Source organism: Salmo trutta, chromosome 14 (genome assembly GCF_901001165.1).
Source record: "Salmo trutta chromosome 14, fSalTru1.1, whole genome shotgun sequence".
In the NCBI taxonomy this organism is placed as follows: domain Eukaryota; kingdom Metazoa; phylum Chordata; class Actinopteri; order Salmoniformes; family Salmonidae; genus Salmo; species Salmo trutta.
This window is the reverse complement of record NC_042970.1, coordinates 84,895,334-84,915,491: the sequence shown is the minus strand read 5'-3', so window position 1 is coordinate 84,915,491 and position 20,158 is coordinate 84,895,334. Positions and strand designations below refer to the sequence as shown.

At 43.2% G+C, this 20,158-nt stretch overlaps 1 protein-coding gene across 1 annotated transcript in view; it reads right to left on the bottom strand.

Annotated features, from left to right (window-relative positions):
- Positions 1 to 94: 94 nt before the first annotated feature.
- Positions 95 to 20,158, bottom strand: part of LOC115147749 (CD97 antigen) — a 28,953-nt gene continuing 8,889 nt past the window's right edge. The window contains exons 4-17 of the mRNA XM_029690043.1: positions 18,414 to 18,545; positions 14,803 to 14,846; positions 14,311 to 14,421; positions 13,937 to 14,090; positions 13,714 to 13,833; positions 13,230 to 13,504; positions 11,882 to 12,067; positions 11,208 to 11,402; positions 8,116 to 8,237; positions 6,901 to 6,996; positions 6,559 to 6,717; positions 2,909 to 3,080; positions 2,732 to 2,833; positions 95 to 2,608 (exon numbers count right to left, since the gene is read on the bottom strand). Of these exons, the coding sequence (XP_029545903.1) occupies positions 2,567 to 2,608; positions 2,732 to 2,833; positions 2,909 to 3,080; positions 6,559 to 6,717; positions 6,901 to 6,996; positions 8,116 to 8,237; positions 11,208 to 11,402; positions 11,882 to 12,067; positions 13,230 to 13,504; positions 13,714 to 13,833; positions 13,937 to 14,090; positions 14,311 to 14,421; positions 14,803 to 14,846; positions 18,414 to 18,545 (1,910 nt within the window). The 3' untranslated portion in view covers positions 95 to 2,566. The remainder of the gene's footprint in view (positions 2,609 to 2,731; positions 2,834 to 2,908; positions 3,081 to 6,558; positions 6,718 to 6,900; positions 6,997 to 8,115; positions 8,238 to 11,207; positions 11,403 to 11,881; positions 12,068 to 13,229; positions 13,505 to 13,713; positions 13,834 to 13,936; positions 14,091 to 14,310; positions 14,422 to 14,802; positions 14,847 to 18,413; positions 18,546 to 20,158) is intronic.

Genomic DNA, 20,158 nt, shown 5'->3' with positions numbered 1-20,158 from the left:
TGTGTGTGTATAATTCTAGTCCCAGAGGCTTATTGGTGTGTGTGTGTGTGTGTGTGTGTGTGTGTGTGTGTGGTAAGACGACATCTACAGTAGGTTATTTGTAGCAATGTTTTATTGTGGCTAAAGCTACTGAAACAAACCCACTCTCTCTCTCTCTGTCTCTCACACACACACACACACACACACACACACACACACACACACACACACACACACACACACACACACACACACACACACACACACACACACACACACACACACACACACTACAGAGTACACAGTCAAGTACAACACCAAGTGTTCACATTCAGAACGGTGTTGACAAGAGGACATGAAAATGGTACGTTCTTTAAAAGTATAAAATACACAACTTGTCGAAGTAAAAGTGCAACAGAATAGAATATAAAACATACAACATTGAATGTAGACATTGTTTAGATTATTTTAAGACTCTACTTTATCTCCATAGTTAAGCTGAGACCAAGATCTAGGTTGGAACCTTAAAGGGGCAGCCTGGGATTCAAAAAGCAACAAACCGGTCATCCCACCACTTGTTGTGGTTAACAGCTGAGGGATGGGACTGGAGGAATTTAACCACTCTCAAAATCACAGACGGAGCTCTGGATGGAAGGACTGACCATCCATGAGATCAACATGATAGTTTTAACCATGTTTTAAACCTTTACATCGTGTACAAACAATGGAGTAAAACAAGCTTATAGTTGGGGTTCTGATGGGGAACGACAGTTGACCTGTTCACAAGACAGTTTTAAGTAATATTCTACAATGTTCTGATGGGGAACGACAGTTGACCTGGTTACAAGACAGTTATAAGTAATATTCTACAATGTTCTGATGGGGAACGACAGTTGACCTGGTCACAAGACAGTTTTAAGTTATATTCTTCAATGTTCTGATGGGGCACGACAGTTGACCTGGTCAGAAGGCAGTTTTAAGTTATATTCTTCAAGAACCAAGAGCAATAAATCACTAATTTAAAAGTAAAAAAACTGGATGTACCAATCCTGGATGGCCCCTTTAAGTTAGGTTTTGGAGGACAACCTCTACAATGACTGAACTGTACAGTAATTTACTGTATTCTGATCCTAGATCTGTGCCTAAGGATGTCTAACATTGTTGAACTGTACAGTAATTTACTGTATTTTGATCCTAGATGTGAGCCTAAGGACCTCTACAATGGCAAAACTGTACAGTACATTGTCACTACTTTATTCCTAAACCTATACAACTATTGAAACAACTTTAACCCAACACCTAGCAACCTCATCAAGCTGTTCGGATCTCTTGGCATAACGGCTAATGTGTTAGGTTAACAGTTGCTGGACCCAGGTTTAAGTCCAGGTCAGGATTGCTACACTGTATTTTGTTGGCCAGTGATAAACGAACCAATGGTTTTAAGATGGAGCTATGAGAGACAATCCCTGTTGCAGAATCCGGATTTCTGGATTTTCGATTTCCGGTTAATTCCCTGCTGATTATGGGAATCTTCCCACTGGGATTTCTAAAAAACCTGTTAATAAATGCTGTTTTTAGACAGAAGCACTGCAAGTGATCACAACAAATCTTATATTATCTCATTATATACATAGAGGTGGCCATGGTAACACTTGATAATAACTATCATGAATAAACCTTTTATCGATTTATAAACTGTTTACAATTATATTTGTAAACATTTACAAGAATGTGTAAATATTACCAGCCTTCCATTCCTAAAAAAATGTACAACATTTATAATAATTTATAAACATGTATATTCATTTATAAAGGCCTATTCTTAAAAGTTATTAATAAAGTGTTAAAGATAAATACACATTTACAGTATAACAGTCCATTAGGTCACAACTAACACATTTCTTAGGTTTTTCTAAATCCCTCTGGATTTATTTGTGTAGAAAAGTCACCAGATCTTGTGCTCTTGATAATAAATATTACTATAAATCTATCACATTCATGTAAAGGAAGAAAGCTTATGTTGTTCATGTTCATGGTTTCATTGAAGTGGTGTAAAATAGTACCTTTCTTGTATGGTTGTGATAATTACATAAAGAGGATATTCATTTCTATTGGATGACATAAAGATCATATAACTTCTAATTGGATGACATGAAGATCATACGCATTCCTGTTTGATTAAATAAAGATCATATAACTTCTGAATGGATAACCTAATGCTTGATAAGACAGTGCTTAACATCAAGTTTGATATGAAGTGTCTAATCAGGGATGGAACTGAAGGGTTTTGGGCACTGGCCAACCTGGCTAGTGGACTACAATTTTTACTATCCGGCGGGCTAGTTGGACACATTTCTACTAACCTGGCCTGAAAAGTGTTTCTGGGTTGTCACTATCTGGCCAAGATGCTGTGTCAGAAACCCTGCCCATTTCTACAGTGTATCTTAACCACACCGCTAAACGCAAAGCTTTGTTTTCATAAATTGTTTACGATATCGACCATTTTGACTTTACAGTTTGGCCATCTAGTGGAAACCTTTCTCATGGGAGGAGGGGTAAAGAGGTGCATTATGGGGGTTTGGTGACGTCATATCTGTGACTCCCCCGTGTTCTCTGCGCTCCTTGATCCCTAGGACAGACAAAGGTCAAAGGACAGAGGTTAACTTAATGAAAGTGGTTTGTGTGTGTGTATATGTACGTGTGTGTGTGTGTGTGTGTGTGTGTGTGTGTGTGTGTGTGTGTGTGTGTGTACCTGGGATTGGCTGGAAGAAGGGTTGGTAGTGCTGACCTCTGAATATCTCTTCCTCTGTGGTGTGCAGATACAGGACAGCAGCTTGCAATACTCCTCTCTCACCTAATGGGGGCAGCAGAGCACAGTGTTACACACACACAACACACACACACACACACACCCCATACCATACCATACCGTTTTGTTCAGTAGGCAGTGCATGATGAACAGCAGAGCTCCCTGTAGAGAGTTGAGGATAGTGAAGAGATATGTCATGACCACTGTCCCCTCCTCTTGGAACTGGAACACTCCAAATATCCACATAGTACCCAACACACACAGCTGGGCCACTGCTGTCACTGTGAACACCCTGGAGAGAGAGAGGGAGGAGGAGGGAAGGAGGAGGGGGGAGGAGGGAAGGAAGAGGAGGGGAGGAGGGGGGGTGAGGAGGGGGGAGGAGGGGGGAGGAGGGAAGGAGGAGGAGGGAGGAGGGAGGAGGGGGAGGAGGGGGTGAGGATGGTGAGGGAGGAGGGAGGAGGAGGGGGAGGAGGGGAGGAGGAGGAGGGAGGGAGGGAGGAGGAAAGTGGGGAGGAGGGAGGGAGGATGAGGGAGGAGGGGGGAGGAAGGAAGGAGGGAGGGAGGAGGAGGGTGGAGGGAGGAGAAGGAGGTGAAGGAAGGAGAGTGGTGGAGAGAGGAGAAGGAAGGAGGGTAGAGGGGGAAGGAGGTGGGAGAACAGGGGGAGGGAGGGGGAGGACAAGGAGAGAGAGGGAGGAGGAGGGGAAAAGGAGGAGGAGGGAGGGGAAGGAAAGAGGAGGGAGGGGGAGGAGGAGGGAAGAGAGGGAGGAGGAGGAAGAGAGAGAGGAGAAGTGGAGAGCTAAATAGTTGTTTTCTAACTCCATGTGGCTCACACTGAGAGGTGTCTCTCCTAAAGAGAGGGAATATTGTATTTATTTTCTCACACTGAGAGGTGTCTCTCCTAAAGAGAGGGAATATTGTATTTATTTTCTCACACTGAGAGGTGTCTCTCCTAAAGAGAGGGAATATTGTATTTCGTTAATAACACCTGCTCCCCATCATTATACACCCCTGCTCACCATTGCTATTCACACCTACTCCCCATTATTACTAACACCTGCTCACCATCGTTAAGCACATCTGCTCCCCATCGTTACGCACACCTGTTTCCCGTCGTTATTCACACCTACTCCCCATCATTTTTCAACCTGCTCCCATCGTTATTCACACCTACTCCCCATCGTTATGCACACCTGCTCTCCATCAGTAATAACACCTGCTCCCCCATCGTTAATAACATCTGCTCCCCATCATTATACACCACTGCTCCCCATTGATATTCACACCTACTCCCATCATTAATAATACCTATTCCCCATCATTATGCACATCTGCTCCCCATCATTATACACCCCTGCTCCCCATTGATATTCACACCTACTCCCCATCATTAATAATACCTATTCCCCATCATTATGCACATCTGCTCCCCATCGTTATTAGCCCCTGCTCCCAATCGTTATGCAAATCTGCTCCCCATCGTTATGCACATCTGCTCTCCATCAGTATTAGCACCAACTCCCCATCGGTATGCACATCTTCTCCCCATCGTTATTAGCACCTGCTCCCCATCGTTATGCAAATCTGCTCCCCATCGTTATGCAAATCTGCTCCCCATCGTTATTAGCAACTGGTCCCCATCATTATGCAAACCTGCTCCCCATCGTTATGCACACCCACTCCCCATCATTAACAACACCTAATCCCCATCGTTATTAGCAACTTCTCCCAATCATTATGCAAATCTGCTCCCCATCGTTATGCACACCCACTCCCCATCATTAATAACACCTACTCCCCATCTTAATGCACATCTGCTCCCGAACGTTATTAGCATCTGCTCCCCATAGTTATGCACACCTGCCCCCCATTGTTATACACCACTGCTTCCCATCGTTATGCACGCATGCTCCCCATCGTTATGCACACCTGCCCCCCATTGTTATACACCCCTCCTCCCCATCATTATTCACACCTCCTCCACATCATTATGCACACCAGGGAGGGAGGAGGGGGGAGGGGAAGGAAGGAGGGAGGGAGGAGGTGGGAGGATGAAGGAGGAAGGGGAAGGATGAAAGAGGGGGGAGGAAGGATGAAGGAGGGGGAAGGGGGAGGAGGGAGAGGGGTGGAGGGGAGAGAGGAGAAGGAAGGAGGGTAGAGAGGGAGGGAGGAGGAGGGAGGGAGAGGAAGGAGGAGGGAAGGAGAGAAAGGAGGAGGGAGGGGGTGGAGGAGGGAAGAGAGGGAGAAGGGAGAGAGGGTGGAGGAGTGGGGGACAGAGGAGGGGAGGAGGGGACGAGGGGGAGTTGAGAAGGGGAGAGAGTTGAGAAGGAAGGAGGGAAGAAGGGAAGGGAGGAAGAGGAGGGAGGAGGAGGAGATAGAGGTGGGGAGGGGGAGGGGGAGGAAGAGAGTTTTAGTTTAAAAAATCCTACTAAACACAGGTCCTGGCAACCATTGTTATGCACCCCTCCTCCCCATCATTATGCACCCCTGTTACCCATCATTATTCACCCCTCCTCCCCATCATTATGCACCCCTCCTCCCCATCATTATTCACCCCTCCTCCCCATCATTATGCACCCCTCCTCCCCATCATTATGCACCCCTCCTCCCCATCATTATTCACACTTCCTCCCCATCGTTATTCACATCTGCTCCCCACCATTAATAATACCTGCTCCCCATATTTATGCACACCTGCTCCCCATTGTTATGCAAACCTGCTCCCCATCGCTATGCACATCTGTTCCCCATCGTTGTGCACACCTACTCCCAATCGTTTTGCACCAATGCTCGCCATTGTTATGCACACCTGTTCCCCATCGTTATGCACACCAATTCCCCATCGTTATGCACACCTATTCCCCATCGTTATTCACATCTGCTCCCCATCATTAATAACACCTGCTCCCCATCGTTATTCACCTCTGCTCCCCATCGTTATGCACACATTCTCCCCACCGTTATGCACACCTGATCCACATTGTGGAGGTGGTGGGGGAGGAGGAGAGTTTTAGTACAATTTACAATTTCTACTAACCACCGGTCCTGGCAACCATCATTATTCACACATTCTCCCCATCGTTATGCACATCTGCTCCCCATCGTTATTCACAACTGCTCCCCATTGTTATGCACACCTACTCCCCATTGGTAATAACACCTGCTCCCCGTCGTCATGCGCATCTGCTCCCCGTCGTCATGCGCATCTGCTCCCCGTCGTCATGCGCATCTGCTCCCCGTCGTTACGCACACCTGCTCCCCGTCGTTACGCACACCTGATCCCCGTCGTTACGCACACCTGATCCCCGTCGTTACGCACACCTGATCCCCGTCGTTACGCACACCTGTTCCCCGTCGTTACGCACACCTGCTCCCCGTCGTTACGCACACCTGCTCCCCGTCGTTACGCACACCTGCTCCCCGTCGTTACGCACACCTGCTCCCCGTCGTTACGCACACCTGCTCCCCGTCGTTACGCACACCTGCTCCCCGTCGTTACTCACACCTGCTCCCCGTCGTTACGCACACCTGCTCCCCGTCGTTACGCACACCTGCTCCCCGTCGTTACGCACACCTGCTCCCCGTCGTTACGCACACCTGCTCCCCGTCGTTACGCACACCTGCTCCCCGTCGTTACTCACACCTGCTCCCCGTCGTTATTCACACCTGCTTCCTGAATCTCTCTCTCTCTCTCTCTCTCTCTCTCTCTCTCTCTCTCTCTCTCTCTCTCTCTCTCTCTCTCTCTCTCTCTCTCTCTCTCTCTCTCTCCTTACTTGATCTTGTGTAGGTTGGAGAGGTTAGTGTTGAGACTAGAGAACTTCTGGGCCAGCCTCCAGACAGTGATGATGAAGAAAAAAACGTTGAGAATGATGATGGTGCACACTGGGCCGAAGAAACTCCAGATGAATCCTCTCTCCAGAGACAACCAACAGCTGACAGAGACACACAGAGAGGATAACATTAGATTTGGGTTATATACATGTTATATCTATGACTATTAACATTGACTTGGTACTGGTACCCCCTGTATATAGCCCGTTATTGTTATTTTATTGTGTTACGTTTTATTTTATTCACACACACACACACACACAGAGTTAGAGACTCAGACTCACTGTTGTGTGGTACCGTATCCATCTGGGTAGGTGATAGCAGAGATGATGACTATAGCCAGTGGCAGTCCATATCCCACAGCATACAGGTACAGAGGTCTACAGTAAGAAAAATAATCACAGAGCTTCAAAAAATACAGGTACAGAGGTCTACAGTAAGAAGATGAATCACAGAGATTCATAAAATACAGGTACAGAGGTTTACAGTAAGAAAAATAATCACAGAGCTTCATAAAATACAGGTTCAGAGGTTTACAGTAAGAAGAAGAATCACAGAGCTTCATAAAATACAGGTACAGAGGTTTACAGTAAGAAGAATAATCACAGAGCTTCATAAAATACAGGTACAGAGGTTTACAGTAAGAAGATGAATCACAGAGATTCATAAAATACAGGTACAGAGGTCTACAGTAAGAAGAAGAATCAAAGAGCTTAATAAAATACAGGTACAGAGGTCTACAGTAAGAAAAAGAATCACAGAGCTTCATAAAATACAGGTACAGAGGTTTACAGTAAGAAGATGAATCACAGAGATTCATAAAATACAGGTACAGAGGTCTACAGTAAGAAGAAGAATCACAGCGCTTCATAAAATACAGGTACATAGGTTTACAATAAGACGAATCAAATATAAACATAAAATACAGGTACAGAGGTCTACAGTGAGGCGGCAAGGTAGCCTAGTGGTTAGAGCGTTGGACTAGTAACCGAAAGGTTGCAAGTTCGAATCCCCGAGCTGACAAGGTACAAATCTGTCCTTCTGCCCCTGAACAGGCAGTTAACCCACTGTTCCTAGGCTGTAATTGAAAATAAGAATTTGTTCATAACTGACTTGCCTAGTTAAATAAATAAAGAAAAGAAAAATAAACAAATAGCTTCATAAAATACATGTACAGAGATTTAGGATATTAATAATAATTATTATTATTTATTTATTTGTATATCATATCACATATAAGAATGCACATATAAGAATGCTCTTCATAAAATAGCTAAATAAAATAAAACAAAGTTGTAAGAAATATATATAATAAAATAGAAGATATAATAGATAAGGAATATAAAACACATTTAAAATAAAATATACATTATACTATATTAATAAATATAAATATAAGATGAATGTGTAATGAAAATATACAAAAAAATATACTCTAAATATATACCCCATAATCATATATACCTCATAATCATTTATTGAGTAAATATATCCAATACCTTATGGTTGTGTTGAAGACCAGGACCACCATGAGGTAGAGCTGAACCCCCTCTAACAACATCCAACTGAAGGATCCTAGGAAGAACAGGTGGAGGAGACCTGCTACAACCCTACATCCTCCCTGAGAGAGGAGAGGAGAGGAGAGGAGAGGAGAGAAGAGGAGAGGAGAGGAGAGGAGAGGAGAGGAGAGGAGAGGAGAGGAGAGGGGGAAGAGGAGAGGAAGACAGGGGGAGGAGAGGGGCAAGAGAGAAGGAAGGAGGAGAGGGGCAAGAGGGAGGAGAGGAGGAGATGGGAGGAGTGATGGCTAAAGTTAACACTGGCTACATTTGTAGTGGCTATAAGGAAAACTGAACCATGGATTCCAGATTCTCCTGGCCCATAGACTTTCAGGGTGAGGAACCGTCTAACATGATTAAGTTAGAAAACACTGAACTCATCCTTTAAATGTGTTTGTTCACCTTGTTCTTTGTCGGTTTACCCACCTTGTTCTTTGTTCGTTACCCACCTTGCTCTTTGTCCGGTACCCACATTGCTCTTTGTCCGTTAACCTGTTGGGGCTAGGGGGCAGTATTTTCACGGCCGGATAAAAAACGTACCCGATTTAAACTGGTTACTACTCTTGCCCAGAAAGGAGAATATGTATGTAATTAGTAGATTTGGATAGAAAACGCTCTAAAGTTTCTAAAACTGTTTGAATGGTGTCTGTGAGTATAACAGAACTCATATGGCAGGCCAAAACCTGAGAAGATTCCATACAGGAAGTGCCCTGTCTGACAATTTGTTATCATTCTGTTGCATCTCTATCGAAAATACAGCGTCTGTGCTGTAACGTGACAATTTCTAAGGCTTCCATTGGCTCTCTAAAGCCGCCAGGAAGTGGAATGGGGTGTCTGCTGTCTCTGGGCAAAGAACAGCAGCAGAGTTTGTAAGTGGTCAGCCTGGGGACAGTGAGACTGAGATGCGCGTTCACGAGACTTCTCCATTTTTTTTCTTTCAGCCTTTGAATGAACATAACGTTGCCCGGTTGGAATATTATCGCTATTTTACGAGAAGAATCGCATAAAAATTGATTTTAAACAGCGTTTGACATGCTTCTAAGTACGATAATGGAATATTTTAGAATTTTTGTCACGAAATGTGCTTGCGCGTTACCCTTCGGATAGTGACCTGAACGCACGAACAAAACGGAGGTATTTGGATATAACTATGGATTATTTGGAACCAAAACAACATTTGTTGTTGAAGTAGAAGTCCTGGGAGTGCATTCTGACAAAGAACAGCAAAAGTAATCCAATTTTTCTAATAGTAATTCTGAGTTTAGTGAGCCAAAAACTTGGTGGGTGTCAAATTAGCTAGCCTGTGATGGCCGAGCTATGTACTCAGAATATGTGATGTTCAGAACTAGCATACCCACCGCAAACTTCCGGTGAATTTACTAAATTACTCACGATAAACGTTGACAAAAAACATAACAATTACTTTAAGAATTATAGATACAGAACTCCTTTATGCAATCGCGGTGTCAGATTTTAAAATAGCTTTTCGGTGAAAGCACATTTTGCAATATTCTGAGTAGATAGCCCGGCCATCATGGCTAGCTAATTTGACACCCACCAAGTTTGGCCTTCACCAAACTCAGATTTACTATAAGAAAAATTGGATTACCTTTGCTGTTCTTCGTCAGAATGCACTCCCAGGACTTCTACTTCAACAACAAATGTTGTTTTGGTTCGAAATAATCCATAGTTATATCCAAATAGCTCCGTTTTGTTTGTGCATTCAAGTCACTATCCGAAGGGTGACGCGCCGGCGCATTTCGTGACAAAAAATTAAAAAATATTCCATTACCGTACTTCGAAGCATGCCAAACGCTGTTTAAAATACATTTTTATGCTATTTTCTCGTAAAATATCGATAATATTCCAACCGGGCGACGTTGTATTCGTTCAAACACTGAAAGAAAAAAATGGAGTAGTCTCGTGCACACGCGTTCCAGTGTCATTGTTCTCAGAAGGACCACTCACAAAAACTCCTGCTGTTTTTCGCCCAGAGACTGGAGAGCTCTCATTCCACTTTCTGGCGCCTTCTGAGAGCCAATGAAAGCCTTAGAAAATGTCACGTTACAGCACAGATGCTGTATTTTTGATAGAGATGCCCTAGAAGGAGAACAAATTGTCAGACAGGGCACTTCCTGTATACAATCTTCTCAGGTTTTGGCCTGCCATATGAGTTCTGTTGTACTCACAGACACCATTCAAACAGTTTTAGAAACTTTAGAGTGTTTTCTATACAAATCTACTAATTATATGCATATTCTAGTTTCTGGGCAGGAGTAGTAACCAGATTAAATCGGGTACGTTTTTTATCCGTCCGGGAAAATACTGCCCCCTATCCCAAACAGGTTAAAATGGTGTAAAATAGTCATATGTTTGAGAAATTGAAGTTATAGCATTTTTGAGGTATTTGTATTTCGCGCCACGCGATTCCACTGGCTGTTGACTAGCCCATAGAAGTTAACCACATTGTTCTTTGTTCGTTACCCACCTTGTTCTTTGTTCGTTACGCACTTTGTTCATTGTCCGTTCACCCACCTTGTTCTTTGTTCGTTACCCACGTTGTTCTTTGTCCGTTACCCACCTTGTTCTTTGTTCGTTACCCACCTTGTTCTTTGTTCGTTACCCACCTTGTTCTTTGTTCGTTACCCACCTTGTTCTTTGTTCGTTACCCACCTTGTTCTTTGTTCGTTACCCACCTTGTTCTTTGTTCGTTACCCACGTTGTTCTTTGTTCGTTACCCACCTTGTTCTTTGTTCGTTACCCACGTTGTTCTTTGTTCGTTACCCACCTTGTTCTTTGTTCGTTACCCACCTTGTTCTTTGTTCGTTACCCACGTTGTTCTTTGTTCGTTACCCACCTTGTTCTTTGTTCGTTACCCACCTTGTTCTTTGTTCGTTACCCACCTTGTTCTTTGTTCGTTACCCACCTTGTTCTTTGTTCGTTACCCACCTTGTTCTGTGTGTGTGAGGTGCTTGTGTGGAAGACACACACATACATCTCCTACACACACACAGTCCCCACATCCCTACACCCACCTTGCTCTGTGTGTGTGAGATACCGCTGAGGAAGACGAGGTCAGCGATGAAGAGGCAGACACAGAGGTGGAGGTGGATGGTGGTGCGTGTCCCCTGGATGGACCGACACAGCCAGAAGGTCAGGATGCACAGCAACAGACACACCACAGACACCGACAGACCCAGCCACGTCAACAGACGCAGCTCAAAGGTGTTCTGGAGGGAGGGAGGGAGGTAGAGAGAGAGGGAGGGAGGGAGGGAGGGAGGGAGGGAGGGAGGGAGCAAATCAAGTGTTGATAATTTCACCCATATCTATTACCACAGTGTGCCATCACAGCAGCAAGACCTGTTGCCACAAGAAAAGGGCAACCAGTAATGAACATTATTTGTTTATTTAGTTTCCCTTTTGTACTTTACTATTTGCACATCCTTATAACACTGTATTTAGACATAATATGAAATGTTTAACTTTTGTGTAATGTTTACTGTTCATTTTTTATTGTTTATTTAGTTTTGTTTATTATCTATCCATGGCAATAAAGCCTCAGTTGTATAACATGTGTCAACCTGCAACAACACAGCCTTTAACTCATTATGTGTGTGTGTGTGTGTGTGTGTGTGTGTGTGTGTGTGTGTGTGTGTGTGTGTGTGTGTGTGTGTGTGTGTGTGTGTGTGTGTGTGTGTGTGTGTTATACCTGTACAGGGTAGAGGGCCATGAGAACAGCGAAGCTGCTAAGGTGGGTACAGGAACACACAGTGTGTGTAGCGTTAGACGTGACTTTGGTACAGCCACGCCTTGACCACGCCCCTCCCTCTTCATGGACATGCCCCTCCGACCAGAACACACAGGTATAGTTCATTTCTGATGACTCCGCCCTCACCTGTGGGGTGGGAAAGAGAGAGAGAGACAGAGAGAGAGAGAGACAGAGAGAGAGAGACAGCAATGGAGACAGAGACAGAGAGAGAGCAAGAGAGAGAGAAAGAGGGAGAGAGAGACAAAAAGGAGAGAGAGAGACAGGAAGATGAAACATTGGCTAAGTACTTCTTAGACAACTGTTTCTTGATTTCAGAAGGCAGCAAGAGCAAAACAACATTTTTATCTGTTAGGACATCATCTGTGATCAGTTTCCATCCAACCTTTTTAGGCGAGAAAAGTACATGTGGGATAAAAAATGTCATGACAGGCCTGATGGAAACAGAACAATCGTTGGTAAACTTTCCAACTGTCGACCAAACTAATTACAAGGAAATGCTTTTATACACAAATATTGATATAATAACCATCATATCAAAGTAAACTTGGAGTCACGCGATGGCGTGTTGTGTGGTCCTCTGGTAAGAACCAAACACTGCGTTCTACAGGAAGAACCTCATACCAACGGTCAAGCAAGGAAGCATGAATTCTGCTCTGTATCAGATAATTCTACAGGAGAATGTCAGGCCATCTGTCTGTGAGCTGAAGCTGAAGTGCAGCAAGACAATGATCCAAAACATACAATTAAATCTACATGAAAATGACTAAAAAGCAACAAATGTGAAGTTTTGGAATGGCCTCGTCAATGTCCAGTCCTAATCCCTACTGAGATGTTGTGGCAGGACTTGAAAAGAGAAGTTCATGCTTGAAAACCCACTAATGTCACTGAGTTAAAGCAGTTGTGCATGCAAGAGTGGTCCAGAGTTCCTCCACAGCGATGTGAGAGACCGATCAACAACTACAGGAAGCATTTGGTTGCAGTCATTGCAGCTAAATGTGGCACAACCAGTTATTGAGTGTAAGGGTCAGTTCCCTTTTCACACAGGGAATTGAGTGTTATCTAAGATTTGGTTTGGTTGAAGATCTGATAACATTCAGTATCAAAAATACGCAAAAGTAGACAAAATTAAAAAGGGGGCCAATACTTTTTCACAGCACTATATAATCTAGCTCGTAATTGAAAATGTATATGAAACAAGTCCTGGCTGTAGATGTACGATTATAATATGCTATAATATTTACATACATCATATATTAACATCAGCTATTATAATATTATTAAATGATACCTGTAGATGTTTGAAGGTGAGGATGACAGGCTGGGTGAGGTGTTCTGTTGCTGGGTTACTGACGAGAGCTGTTACCACCTTGGAACTGATCTGGTAGCTAGGCTTTGATGCTGTGTCTGTGTCTGTGTCTGTGTCTGTGTCTGTGTCTGTGTCTGTGTCTGTGTCTGTGTCTGCGTCTGCGTCTGTGTCTGCGTCTGCGTCAGTGAGGTACTGGAAGGAGTTGTTGACAGATTTCTCCATTGTCTTGTAACACACCAACCCAGCCAGAGCGAAACCTGAGAAGCACAGAAAGAAACAAGTCACTAGAATTTCTTGTAACTTTCCCAAAATTCCCAGGTTTTTCAGGTTGGAAGATTCCTGGAATAAGCAGGAAATCCGGAATCCAGGATTGGATTTTTTTTTAGTTACTGGTACTAAAATATATAGTACTTAGTTATAGAGATGATGATGATGGTGGTGATGATGATGATGAAGAGTATCCTACCTCGGTACGTCCCGTTGCCGGTGGCTGTCTCCCAGCTGGTGTCCAGCCGAGCGTTGTCATTGGCCAGGCTGATTGGCCCAGTGGGCGGAGTCTGTCCCCTCCTCACTGCAAGCTCAGTCGCTGTGTACAAGGACAAGGAGTAAGGCGAAGGAGGATGTGTGTGTGTGTGTGTGTGTGTGTGTGTGTGTGTGTGTGTGTGTTCAGGAGTGTGTGTGTGTGTTACCTGTGTGGTCTGTCTCCATGGTGGTGTGGTTGTCTCTGAGCTGCGGCCCGATGAGCTTCATGGCGTCTTCCACGGTGCCTAGCAACCCACTCACCTCCCGGCTGTTGCTTAGGATATCATGAGACAAGAGGCTGTCCATCTCCGTGAAGACATTCTACACACAGGAAGTAGGAACAGGAAGTGAGTGAACCGTGTGTGTGTGTGTGTGTGTGTGTGTGTGTGTGTGTGTGTGTGTGTGTGTGTGTGTGTGTGTGTGTGTGTGTATGCTTGTGTGAGTCCTTGTGTGTGTGTGTATGTGTATGTGTGCATGATTGTGCCTTGTGTGAGTCCTTGCATATGTGTGTGTGTGTGGGGGGGGGGGGGGGGGGGGTTACCTCCAGTAACACCTCTCCAGTCAGTCTCCCTCCGGCTGCGTCCCCAGAGTTACTCAACACCAGACAGCTGTTCCTCATCAGAGACAGGAGACCAGCTAAACCTGGGACAGTCTGAGAGAGAGGAAAAGTTAATTGACTTCATATAGTTAAAAACATTTATAGCAAGACTTACATTGTAGTCCCAGAAGATAGCACTTAAAAGTATTAATCAAAACACTTGTTTCTAAAGTGGTCTGATAGAGAGAGAGAGAGAGAGAGAGAGAGAGAGAGAGAGAGAGAGAGAGAGAGAGAGAGAGAATAAGTATGTGGCAAGAAGGGAATATTTACCCGTCAATAAATAATCTATATCATTCAAAACAAACATGGTTCAGCTACAGATCTAGAATGAGTAGAACGGGCCATTCAAGTCAATGATGCCATAATGTAGATTCTATGTCTAGCGGTTCAGCTGCTGTATAAGGACTCATCAGGTCCAGGTACTGTAAAACTCACCTGTCCAGGAGTCTCATTCGCTTTAAACTGGTCACAGGTCAGTACTAAAGGAAACACAAAACACTATTTGGATCAGATTTGGATCGACACAACACAACATGTACATTTTACAAAACACAACCATCACACCTGGATCGACACTACACAGCACAACACAACACAATACAGCACAACACAACATAACACAACACAATCACACCCACACAACACAATCACACCTGCACAACACAATCCCACCTGCACAACAACACAAAACAACACAACACACCACCATCACAACAACACAACACACTACTACACACCACTACACCACACACAACAACAAAACACAACACTTAGTGATTTGTGAAATCTATTGTGAATGTTTTGTAATGTTTTTAAACTGCTTTAATGTTGCTGGACCCCAGGAAGAGTAGCTGCTGCCTTGGCTGGAACTAATAGGGATCCTTAATAAATACAAATACAACACACCACAACACACACAATAACACAACACATACAAATTAAAACTGTCACACCCTTATCATGCTCATAGTAGATCCAAGTTGTTGCCATGGGTAACCATGTTTACCATCAGATACCAACTAACTAAGATACAAACGAAGACATGAAACAGAGAGGAAGTTGAGGTGGAGATAAAAACACCCAGAAACCCACAGCACACCAGTGCTGAAATGTTACCGTGGTAACCATCCTACCACACATCCCAAATGACACCCTATTATACAGTGCACTATGGGCCCTGGTCTAATGTAGTATAGGGAATAGGGTGTCATTTGGGACACAATACTAGGAAGAGGAAGCAGCCAGTGGAACAGAGAGTCTCTGTAATAACACTACCTACAGCAACAGAAGGACAGACCTTACTGTAATATGCAGCCAGCCATAACAAAAAGTATCCACTCACTGTTGTAAATCACTTTTTGAATCAAAGCGTCTGCTAGATATGCATATGTTACATTATGTTATGTTGTATTATGTTAGATTATGTTAGATTATGTTGTATTATGTTAGATTATGTTAGATTATGTTGTATTATGTTAGATTATGTTAAATTATGTTATATTATGTTATATTATGTAAGATGATGCTATATTATATTATGTTATATTATGTTAGATTATGTTATATTATGTTATATTATGTTAGATTATGTTATATTATGTAAAATTATGCTAGATTATATTATGTTATAATATATTATGTTATATTATGCTATATTATGTTATATTATGTTATGTTATGTTATATTATTTTATTGTCACGTCCTGACCATAGAAAGATGTTATTTTCTATGGTAGAGTAGGTCAGGGCGTGACAGTTTTTTTTTTCTCTATGTTTTCTATTTACTATGTTGTCAGGGTCTAATTTTGTATTTCTATGTTGGGGTTTTGTTTGGGATGATCTCCAATTAGAGGCAGTTGGTCCTCGTTGTCTCTAATTGGAGATCATACTTAAGTAGGGTTTTTTTCCACCTGGGTTTGTGGGAGATTGTTTTTTGAGTAGTGTATGTTTCAACTCTGAGTCACGGTTTGTTGTTTTGTTCTTTAGTTTATGTTTATGTATCGCATAGTTTCACAGTGTAAATAAAATGTGGAACGACACACACGCTGCACTTTGGTCCGCTTCTTCCTACGAAAACCATCACATTTTTACTATGTTATGTTATATTATGTTTTTTTATGTTATATTATGTTATGTCATGTTATATTATGTTTTGTTATGGTATGTTTTGTTATGTTACAATATGTGTGACATTCGTCGTTAGGAGTAGACCAAGGTGCAGCATGAGTTGGGTTCATCATATTTATTGATAAATGAAAACCAGCAAAAACAATAAACAATACAACGAACGAAAAGCTAGGAGTGCAAACACATGCAACACAAAGACAAGATCCCACAACTGACTGTGGGAAAAAGGGCTGCCCAAGTATGATTCCCAATCAGAGACAACGAATGACAGCTGCCTGTGATTGGAAACCATACTCGGCCAATCAAAGAAAAACAACAACATAGACATACAATGCCCACCCCAAGTCACACCCTGACCTAACCAAACAGAGAAAAACGGCTCTCTCAGGTCAGGGCGTGACAATATGTTATATTATGTTATATTATGTTTTGTTATGTTATGTTATATTATGTTATTATGTTACGTTATAATATGTTATATTATGTTATATTATGTTTTGTTATGTTATGTTATATTATGTTATGCTATAATATGTTATGTTATATTATGTTACGCTACACTCTATATACAAAAGTATGTGGACACCCCTTCAAATTAGGGGATTCGGCTATTTCAGCCACACCCGTTGCCGACAGGTTTATAAAATCGAGCACACAGCCATGCAATCTCCATAGACAAACATTGGCAGTAGAACGGTCTTACTGAAGAGCTCAGTGACTTTCAATGTGGAACCATCATAGGATGCCACCTTTCCAACAAGTCAGTTCGTAAAATGTCTGCCATTCTAGAGCTGCCCTGGTCAACTGTAAGTGCTACTATTGTGATGGGGAAACATCTAGAAGCAACAAAAATTAAGCCGCGAAGTGGTAGGCCACACAAACTCACAGAATGGGACCGTCGAGTGCTGAAGTGCATAACGCGTAAAATTTGTCTGTCCTCAGTTGCAGGACTCACTACTGAGTTAAAAACGGGCTCTTGAAGCAACGTCAGAAAAATAACTGTTTGTCGGGAACTTCATGAAATGGGTTTCCATAGACGAGCAGCCGCACACAAGCCTAAGATCACCATGCGCAATACCAAGCATCGGCTGGTGTGGTGTAAAGCTCGCTGCCATTGGAGCAGTGGAAGCGCGTTCTCTGGAGTGATGGATCATGCTTCACCTTCTGGCAGTCTGACGGACTAATCTGTGTTTGGCAGATGACTGCTACATGCCAGAATGCATAGTGCCAAGTGTAAAGTTTGGTTGAGGAGGAATAATGATCTGGGGCTGTTTTTCATGGTTCGGGCTAGGCTCCTTAGTTCCAGTGAAGGGAAAGCTGAAAGCTACAGCATATAATTACATTCTAGACAATTCTGTGCTTCCAACTTTGTGGCAACCGTCTTGGGAAGGCCATTTCCTGTTACAGCAAAGCGAGGTCCATACAGAAATGGTTTGTTGAGATCGGTGTGGAAGAACTTGACTGGCCTGCACAGAGCCCCGACCTCAACCCTATCATACACCTTTGGGATAAATTGGAATGCTGACTGTGAGCCAGGCCTAATCGCCCAACATCAGTGCCCGACCTCACTAATGCCCTTGTGGCTGAATGGTAGCAAGTCTCCACAGCAATGTTCCAACATCTAGTGAACAGCTTTCCCAGAAGAGGAGGAGGCTGTTATAGCAGCAAAGGGGGGACCAACTCCATATTAATGACCATGGTTTTGGAATGAGATGTTCGACGAGAAGGTGTCCACATACTTTTTGTCATGTAGTGTATGTTATGTTATGTTAGATATAGCTGTAGTTTAGGACTGTTAAAATAGGAGCCTAGTTATATTTCCAATCCAGGCCATGCCTCTTCTAAGAGACAATGTTATCGTATTGTATTGTATCGTGTCGTGGGAAGCAATGCGTCATAGTACCAGATTCTACAATCACCTGAGCACTGAGCCTGTTTGTTGTCGTAGTTACTGTATCCAGGGTGACAGAGGCAACTGTAGCTTCCTTTCTGGTTCTGGCAGTCCCCGCCCACTCCACAGATACCAGTGGTCTCATTACACTCATCTATGTCTGAGGGAGAGAGAGATAAAAAGAGACATGAGTGTAGGGGGAAGGGATAATGATGATTTTTGTATAATTTTTTTTTTTTTATTTCACCTTTTTTTAACCAGGTAGGCCAGTTGAGAACAAGTTCTCATTTACAACTGCGACCTGGCCAATATAAAGCAAAGCACTGTGACACAGACAACAACGCAGAGTTACACGTGGAATAAACAAACGTACAGTCAATAACACAATAGAAAAAGTCTATATACAGTGTGTGCAAATGGTGTGAGGAGGTAAGGCAATAAATAGGCCATAGTAGCGAAGTAATTCCAATTTAGCAAATTAACACTGGAGTGATAGATGAGCAGATGATGTGGAAGTAGAAATACTGGTGTGCAAAAGAGCAGAAACGTAAATAAAAACAATATGGGGATGAGGTAGGTAGATTGGATATGCTATTTACAGATGGGCTGTGTACAGCTGCAGCGATCGGTCAGCTGCTCAGATAGCTGATAATAAGGAGGAAGATGAAAAATAGGAGGAAAATTATGGTAAGAGAGAGAATGAGAGAGAAATAGAGGGAGAGAAAAGAAAGTGAGAGAAAAAGAAAGAGAGAGAGCGAGATTATCTAGAGGGAGTAAGCCATTCAGACAGTCTCAGTTCTGCTGCATGTAAGTCAGTGTGGGGGTCACATTTCAATCAGGCATTTAAGTCAGTGGTTCTCAAACCTCTCCTCTGGGACACCCAGACATTTCACCACTTTGTTGTAGCCCTGAACTAGCTCACCTGATTCACCTGATTCACCCAGTCAAGGGCTTTAGGATTAGTTGACTAGTTGAATCAGGTGTACTAGCTGTGGAATAGTTACAATACATGGAAGGATTTGGGTCCAAGAGGAGAGGTTTGAAATCCCCTGATTTGTGTGGTCGCATTCCTGGCTGACTAAATTGTAATCATTACATTGCACCAATGGCTGCGTGCCACGTCATCAACTCTGCAGTCGGGAATCAAATTGCTGCTATGTCCTGTGATGTGGTTAACTGATGTGTGAAACACCTATCCAGGCATCGAATTGCTGCTATATCCTGTGACGGGGTTAACTGATGTGTTAAACACCTATCCAGGCATCATATTGCTGCTATATCCTGTGATGTGGTTAACTGATGTGTTAAACATGGTATCCAGGCATCATATTGCTGCTATATCCTGTGATGTGGTTAACTGATAAACACCTATCCAGGCATCATATTGCTGCTATATCCTGTGACGGGGTTAACTGATGTGTTAAACACCTATCCAGGCATCATATTGCTGCTATATCCTGTGACGTGGTTAACTGATGTGTTAAACACCTATCCAGGCATCATATTGCTGCTATATCCTGTGACGGGGTTAACTGATGTGTTAAACACCTATCCAGGCATCATATTGCTGCTATATCCTGTGACGGGGTTAACTGATGTGTTAAACACCTATCCAGGCATCATATTGCTGCTATATCCTGTGACGTGGTTAACTGATGTGTTAAATACCTATCCAGGCATCATATTGCTGCTATATCCTGTGACGGGGTTAACTGATGTGTTAAACACCTATCCAGGCATCATATTGCTGCTATATCCTGTGATGTGGTTAAC